The sequence below is a fragment of the Anneissia japonica genome, unplaced genomic scaffold (assembly GCF_011630105.1).
Source record: "Anneissia japonica isolate Jap-2015-1 unplaced genomic scaffold, ASM1163010v1 scaffold287895_len483588_cov180, whole genome shotgun sequence".
Classification (NCBI taxonomy): domain Eukaryota; kingdom Metazoa; phylum Echinodermata; class Crinoidea; order Comatulida; family Comatulidae; genus Anneissia; species Anneissia japonica.
In genome coordinates this window covers 339,289-347,540 of record NW_022701552.1, presented here as the reverse complement: position 1 = coordinate 347,540, position 8,252 = coordinate 339,289, and the positions used below count along the sequence as shown (strand labels likewise).

General features: G+C 35.3%; 1 protein-coding gene across 4 annotated transcripts in view; it reads right to left on the bottom strand.

The window, feature by feature from the left end:
* Positions 1-8,252, bottom strand: part of LOC117103628 — a 14,584-nt gene that overhangs the window by 5,412 nt on the left and 920 nt on the right. For 2 of the 4 annotated variants that reach the window (XM_033244218.1, XM_033244219.1), the window contains exons 2-5: positions 3,106-3,239; positions 1,540-1,661; positions 984-1,089; positions 485-573 (exon numbers count right to left, since the gene is read on the bottom strand). In XM_033244218.1, coding sequence (XP_033100109.1) covers positions 485-573; positions 984-1,089; positions 1,540-1,661; positions 3,106-3,214 — 426 coding nt within the window. In that variant the 5' untranslated portion in view covers positions 3,215-3,239. Of the gene's footprint in view, positions 1-484; positions 574-983; positions 1,090-1,539; positions 1,662-3,105; positions 3,240-6,244; positions 6,265-6,313; positions 6,442-8,252 lie in introns of those variants that run through there. The other 2 variants (XM_033244217.1, XM_033244220.1) reach the window with 2 other exon arrangements.

Below are 8,252 nucleotides of genomic sequence, written 5' to 3'. Positions count from 1 at the left end.
GTATATCCAGACGCAAAAGGCGCCCTTCCTTTTCCACTAATGGAGGAAAACTTTTTCACTAAGAGTGCATCCGGCCATACGATTTTGCGCCATATTGTTTTCTATACTGATCCATAGGCTTAATTGTGTGTTTTATTTGAAAAATAGCAACGATTTCTACCTCCGTCAAGGAATTATGTATTCACCGTTGTCACTGTCTGGGTACAATTGTACTAATTGTACAATTGTGTACAATTTTTTAATTGAGAATTGACAATAAAATACGCGACGACTTGGTAACGAAAATTTGGTTGAAGTTTTTTTAGGTCGTAAGGGGCGTCCCATTGTTTATATTCCCACCATGCATTTCGGTGGAACACTTTTTTTGTGCGGAGAACTCTATCTTGTGTTTCTAGTATCTTTGCATCTCATACATAAGATAAGCCTATACAGTATACCTTCCTTTACATCAGCTAAGCTCTTTTAAGTGAATGTTGACACATACCTGGCTGTCTTCCAAATATACTTGAGAAAGTATTTCTATCAAAATATTCTCATCCAGTGGTTTCCCATCATTCAAAATAGCAAACACAGCTACAGTATGAAAAGAAAAAAACAAGGAATATATAATAATCTCCATCAAAAACAAGACAATGTATAGTAGATTGATATGAAGTATGGGTAGAATGATAAAAGATTTTGTGTAAGAAAGTAAACAAGGAGAGCCTTAAATGTATTTGTGAACCAGTAGAAGAATTTGAAAGAGGATCAATGCAATAGGTATGGGCAAAAAGTACACAGAAGGTCCTCTGTCGAGTACTACCACAAACTAGAGGAGTCCCTTCAAAAGAATGTAAAAGGCATTTGTATTGAATATTGCGTGCTGCGTCAATAGAACGCATGTTCGAGTATCAAACTCTATTTAAATTCGAATAGGGTTTTAACCTTGTTAAAACCCTAAGAAAGAAGGGTAGGGCACAATACAAAGCAAGCCAGATTGTTACCTCGAATCTTTCCATCTGTTGAATTGTCTGAAAGCCATTTTGAAGCAGCACAAAATGTCTGGAATGTTATAGCACCCTCATTTGTTTTAGGAAATTGTTTGAAGATCTGTGAAGTAAAAATATATCAATCAGTTAAGGTTTAAATAATTAACTTCAAAACTGGAGCGATAATATTATTACGGTGTATAAAACTGTTGTTAATAGCCCTAATAAACTTTTTCATATGTATGGACTTCTTTTTAATGTATTCAGTTTATTTATTTTTAAGTCCTCCGTTTCAATTATTTTCAGTTGCATTTTAGAAATTTAACACTGTGTATGAAATACACAATTTTTTTTTAATCACTGCACTTCATTTTTTTTTTTTGGGGGGGGGGGTTGATTAAATATTTAAATTATAAAGTGCTTTCATCACCCAAAATTTAAAACACTAGTTTTATAATATTAATATTATAATCTATTAATTCTATAATTTTAAACACATTCACAAGACGAATAGGATAAAACTACACCATTTTGTGTCATTCGACATGATAAAATGCATGAAATAATTTACCTTGCTGACAAAGGGGTCCGTGACAGTATCAATTGGCAGAGAATGTGCATACAGTACCCCATCCTGGTTGCAGCCAAGCTGCTGAAAACGCTTCCACATGTTCTTCACCTCAATAGTAGTCACTGAGATGCAAATACAGAAGAAAGCAAACAAGGAATTACCATAGAGGAATTTTGGTTACAAATCTACATAAGAACAACAATTGTGTAGTAAAATTGATAGTTTATATTAATACGAAAAATAAGAAATGACAATGGTCATTATTCATGTAAATCACTGAACAACTTCTAAAGATTTACCTAATTAAATTAGGAAATTTAATTTAAAAAATTGAGCTGTTCATTAAACCCCCCCCCCCAATAGATTTGTTAAAAATCCATTTTTTGATTTACAAAAATCTTTAAATTTTCTCACAGAAAGTTTTAAAAGGAGGCAAAAATCTGCTAAAATTAGACCTAGTGAGAAAATATTTTCATTCAAATTTTTTAGAACTTTATTAACTTAAACAAATTAATGAATTAGTTTACCTTTTGAAGGAATTATCAATTTTACATTATTAGATTAATATAATTAGTATATCTCTAACATACACCAGCAATCAGGCAGTAGTTATGATTTAACAATTAACACAACTATACCTTTCCATCATTGACATGAAGACCAATTCAGACAGTGTCGTACGACAGTCTAAAGTCGTTGTGAAAAATATTAAACATGTTTTCTACGTTACTACCCCTGACACAAACCACAGCGTCTGCATTTAACTCACGCAGGTAAGACGCGACAACAAATCGTGTTGGGCTGCGTCGGAGTTGGCCTTTAATCTTATTTCAGTTAAGGCATGTTCAGACTATTAAATTTGATTTGACAAATACATGTGACATGCCTAAATAAGGTCATGATGACATCACATCATGGCCATATATAGGCACATCATCAAAATATGGCCATACAACAGTTTTTTTAATAAATTATCATGAGTAAATTAGTCTACAGGAATTTGTGCTTCGTACAGGTCATTCCATTCATGGAAAAAGCCTTTAACGGTGAAAGCGTACTTGTCATTAGCCATAGGTCATAGGTCAATACATAACACCGGCTATATAAAATTGATTATAAGATTGAAAAAATTGTTAATCGTATTACATAGCGAATATACCATGTCCACGTTTAAATTAATGTTATTTATTAGTTAATAAAAATTACAATATATAATAATATAGTATTTATAATTATAATTAAATTAAAGTATTGTAAATAATAATACGTCTATGTTTCAAATAGTCTTAATATATCTATAGTTGCATATAAATTTAATATAGGCCTACTGTACTGTATAACATATAAAAGTTTTATATTGCAAGCATTTCTAATGTGAAACAAATGATTATAGGTGTAGGTCTAAACTAGATTTTTACTGAAAATTATACAATAACGATAATGGCTCATTATTATACTTCGCGTTTTCATATAAATTTTGGGCACCAATCATCAGAGGTCTAGGGGCCGAGCCTATCATGTTTCATAATTCGACATTATAAATTGGTTGCACTGCATCATACTTACATCCACATGCATCTGCATGCTGGACTATCCAGTCTTCCTTTAAGGGTGATGTCAATTCTGACACAATTCCTCCATTATCTCCAGGGATTGTTGACGCATTCAAGCCCATTGTTTATTCATTTCATATAAAGATCCTAAAAATAACAGAGATTTTACATGAGATACAAAAAAGCTGTTACAATATATTCTTGAATATAAGTTGAGGCTTAAAATAGCAAATGACTGTTGAAAAACAGGGGGTTGTCTTATACATGTAACACATAACACATTTTTTATCTTAACAATGTATTATTGGAAGATTAGCCCTACATTTGGATCTGTTTTTAGCCAGTTAGATGCAGTATCAAGACCTAAATGAGCAACAAAAAGCATGAATTCTGACGATGAAACAGGGGAGGGGTTGTTTTATACAAAAATCGTCCAAAAATCTTCTCAAACTCGGGGGTGGTCTATATACACAATACAGTAACGATGTACAACATTGTTAAAAAGTGATATGCTTATTAAGTAGAGAAAACTAATGTCTTCTATGCAAACTTTAATAAAACGTTATTATAACTACTGACCTCATTACATATATATTTTGTTAAACTGACGTAATGTGTGAAATGCTTTTTTATAATTCCGATATTTATTAGCATTGCACATACAGTTAGTTACTGGTACGGTAGTTTTAATAATATGACACATACAAATAACCCGTATTTTTACGCAGATATTTGGCCTCGGCCTACTGCCTTATTAGAATGTTTTATGTTCAACTTTGCATATAATAAAAAATACTCTGGAATGGTTAATCAAAGGCACAAATTATTGAAAATGTAATAACTTGGTAAAAAGGGGAAAAATCACTCTCCCCTCCTCCCCAGTTTTTAAATATTCGAAAACATGGGGATCTGATAATTTTTTGACAGAGGCTAGTACATAGGAGAATCAGCTGGAAGAGTTTTTTTTTTTTTTTTGGAAAAATTTCCTGGTTTGTTTAGGCCCCCATCCAGGCAGAGGCTGCTCCCCCTGGTGCCTAGAAAAACTAGTCTAAATGTAGGGCTAGTAGTTGGAGGGCAGGCATATGCTACCTTCCTACCAGACTGTAAATTAAGGCCTGTGCGGGAAAAAATCCTCCATGCAAAAATTAGGCCTAGAAATCTGTACCGCATCCGAAAGGGGCGAATTCTGTACAGATTTTGCTGAAAATTTGGCTTTCACCTAATCATAATATAACCAAATACTAAAAAATAGTATTATGACACTACCTCGAAAAGCACTGTAGATGAAATTCGTGCAACTGAACAGACAGTATTCCCCCAGCCCATGCCTGTGTAGAAGAGTGTATTTGAGCCAGCCGCCAGGCCTCCCAGACCTCCCTTTAATGTTTTAGTTCGGCCTCTCTACCCTGTCATCCTTCTGGCCTAGCAGCCTTGGTGGTGCTAATGCACTTTCACACCTAACTTTTAATTCTTAATTTTTTTACCCCACCGTTCTTCTCAAAGTCACAACATATAATTAACAAACATTTTCACCTGATTTAACCACTCACAAAGTACCTTTTTCAACAAATAAGCCCACAAATAAGTAAAGCGAATCTGTGTTCGCTAGCACGGCGAGTGGCTGCCATTTTGCAATCATCAAGAAATTGCCAGAACTTTTAATTCTTGAAGTTTTTACCTCAATGTTCTTCTCACAGTCACAACATATAATTAACAAACATTTCACCTGATTTAACCACTCACAAAGTACCTTTTTCAACAAATAAGCCCACAAATAAGTACAGCGAATCTGTGTTCGCTAGCACGGCGAGTGGCTGCCATCTTGCAATCATTAAGAAATTGCCAAACTTTTAATTCTTAAAGTTTTTACCTCAATCAATGTTCTTCTCACAGTCACAACATATAATTAACAAACATGTTCACATGATTTAAACACTCACAAAGTACCTTTTTCAACAAATGATGTTTCATGGGAAAATTTCAATTAAAATTACGAGACTGACTTTTAATGGTTTTAAAATTTAAAGAATTGACTTGGTTGGACATTCTGGCAATTTCTTACTTGATTGCAAAAAAACATGATATCCTTTTGTTGAAAAAATGTACTTCATGAATAGTTGAATCATGTAAAAATGTTTTATAATTATGTGTTGTGACTGTGAGAAGAAAATTCAGGTAAAAGAAAGTAAGAATTAAAAGTTAGGTGCGAAAGTGCATTAGCGCCGCCTTGGCTAGAGTAGAAGGCTGCCTAGCCTATTATAGAATTACAGACGATCGGGCACACGAGACGATCGGGCCCAGACGATTGGGCCCATTTTTGGACGATCGGGCCCAAGTAGGGTGGACGATCGGGCCCAACTAGTGTGGACGATCGGGCCCACCGATGTAGACTTTCGGGCCCATTTTCTAAAACGGCGGGTAGACGTTCGGGCCCATTTTTCCAAAGACGATCGGGCCCATTTCCTTCCTCCTTCGGCCGCCGATAATTTCGGTCGGGCGAAATTTATATGGGGCGCCATATGGGCATTATCCCACACCCACTATTGTTTGGAGTCGTCATCTATGCCGTGGTGTATTATTTACAGCTAATTCAAGCACAATGCTATCGTTAATATTTTTCTTTTTTTCAGGTAAGAGGGAATAACAGTAACAAAAAAATTAAAAAACATGTTCACATGATTTAAACACTCACAAAGTACCTTTTTCAACAAATGATGCTTCATGGGAAAATTCCAATTAAAATTACGAGACTGACCTTTAATGATTTTAAAATTTAAGAACTGACTTGGACATTCTGGCAATTTCATGATATCATGATATCCTTTTGTTGAAAAAATGTACTTCATGAGTAGTTGAATCATGTAAAAATGTTTTATAATTATGTGTTGTGACTGTGAGAAGAAAATTCAGGTAAAAGAAAGTAAGAATTAAAAGTTAGGTGCGAAGTGCATTAGCGCCGCCTTGGCTAGAGTAGAAGGCTGCCTAGCCTATTATAGGTCTAGCTAGCCTAGCCTAGGCCCTAGGCCTAGGCCTAACCAGGGCCTAGGTAGGCCTTAAACTTGCTAAATAGAGTAAGATAATATAAGCCTGCCACACATTGACATTATTAAATACCACAGTCTAATACTAAATCTACAGAGACATAAACCTACTGGCACTGTTAGTATTTTTTAAGCTTTCTACTTGTTTTATATATTGCAAAAATGTCAAAAAGGGCCTACCGATTTTCAGGTCAACTCCTCCTGACTGAGCTGCTGCGCGTGCGTTAGCGATTCTATTCATATGGAAGGCAATCACTGCCAAAAATATACAATTAAAAACGTGCAACGTGGGTGTGCGTGTGTGTGGGTGTGTGTGGGGTGGGGGTGGGTATGTGTGTGTGTGTGTGTGTGTGTGTGTGTGTGTTCCTAAACAAAAATATTGTTTGAAGGTTTGCATGGCGAAGTAAAATAATAGTAAATTCTTGCGTTACACTACATATCGACGTTTCGATTGAGACGATGAAGCAACTCAATCGAAACGTCGAGATATCCTCAACCAACAACAACAGTTCTTTTCAGCACTATCTAGGTGGTGTACCGTAAGCATTAATATAATATATTAATCCTAAACCAACAGTTAAAAATATGCGCCACTTAAAAATGTGAGCATACATACACACTAAATGCAAAAGGATGAAAAAAAATGAAAGCCTGCCGTGCATTGATCACTCCCAATAGATAGAGTGAAAATTAAGACTTTTACAAATATTTCACTATCACTATTGAATACAATTCACTCATTTTATGAGTGAATCTAATTCCCAGTGGAATTTAAAGTGACCCCTCTTTTAGAGTGCAGTCACTCTTTACATGAAGGACTGTGGTTTAAATCAGTGCCGGGTCGGGGAGGAGGGGAAGGTGGTGCAATAAGGGGTCACCACATTAACTCGGTCAGTCGCCGCGATTAAAATCCCAGGTGGTGTTTGGTGTGGGAGATGACAAAGAATGGAAATTGCTCCTGCCCGGCTCCTGCCATGAGTTTGCGACTGTTTTCTAAACAGCCAAAGGTATTCAAGGCGTCATCATGCCTTGATGCCCTTTTAATTGAAATACTGTCATCTCAAATGGTGCTGAGAGTCGAATTCGGCTCTGAGAACGGATCAGGAACGAATGCTGCCCTCTTTGAAATACAGACGAAATTCACGGAAATCCTCTACTGTTTAGGCTTAATGAAAGCTGTGTATACCTCGTAATCTACTTTAGGCCTATTTGATCAATTTTTATAATAATCAACTACTTGATTCAGATTATGTCCTAATATCGATTGTAAATTCAGTGGAAGAAGAACAGAGTAGCATTCATAAATATTTTGGTATAAAAAAACGATAATAATCGGACGAACTGTAATTTTATTGTATATCTTCAATGGAAGCTGTACTCGTAATCTACCTAGGCCTATATGATCAATTTTGATAATAATCAACGACATGTTTATGTCTATATCGAGATAAATCAATGAGTCACAATATAAAAGTCTAAATCCGTTAACTGGTTTTTTTCAAGGAAATTATGTAAAATCAATGCACCAACATGTTAGTGAGAATTAATAAGGGACATATAAAATCAATAAATTCTGAATGAATTGGAGGCGTATTGACTACCAGAAGAAAGAGTCTAATGAGAACTTTAGAGACGAAATCAGTAAAAAGTGTTGTCTTTGGACGAAAGCGCATGATGATAGACACATTGATCCATTTTACTTAAAGGAGGCTTTTCAAAGTGGATTCAGTTCAATTTAATTCAATGAAAACATAGGAATATTAGTGACAAATCTAATATTCTTAACCATTCCGCAAAGCCACCTGCACCCCCCCCCCCTTGTATTGTTGTTAACGTGTGAGACCCGGAGGCAAACAGTGTAACGTATGTAAATAATTGCGTTTTTGTGGGACATGCACGTATTCGTATGTGTGTGTTGTTAAAACATACATAGGCCTATATAAAATTCAATCAATTATAAAAGATCAAAATATCTAATTATTGATATAAATCATAAGCCGGCCAAACCATTTGTGCTTTGAAATGTTACCAGAAAAAGAAGACGTGCATGCGACTGACTGAGTAAAAATCATTTAAAAAATGCGTTGTTGACAGTAGTGGCGCCAGAGGGGGGGGGGGG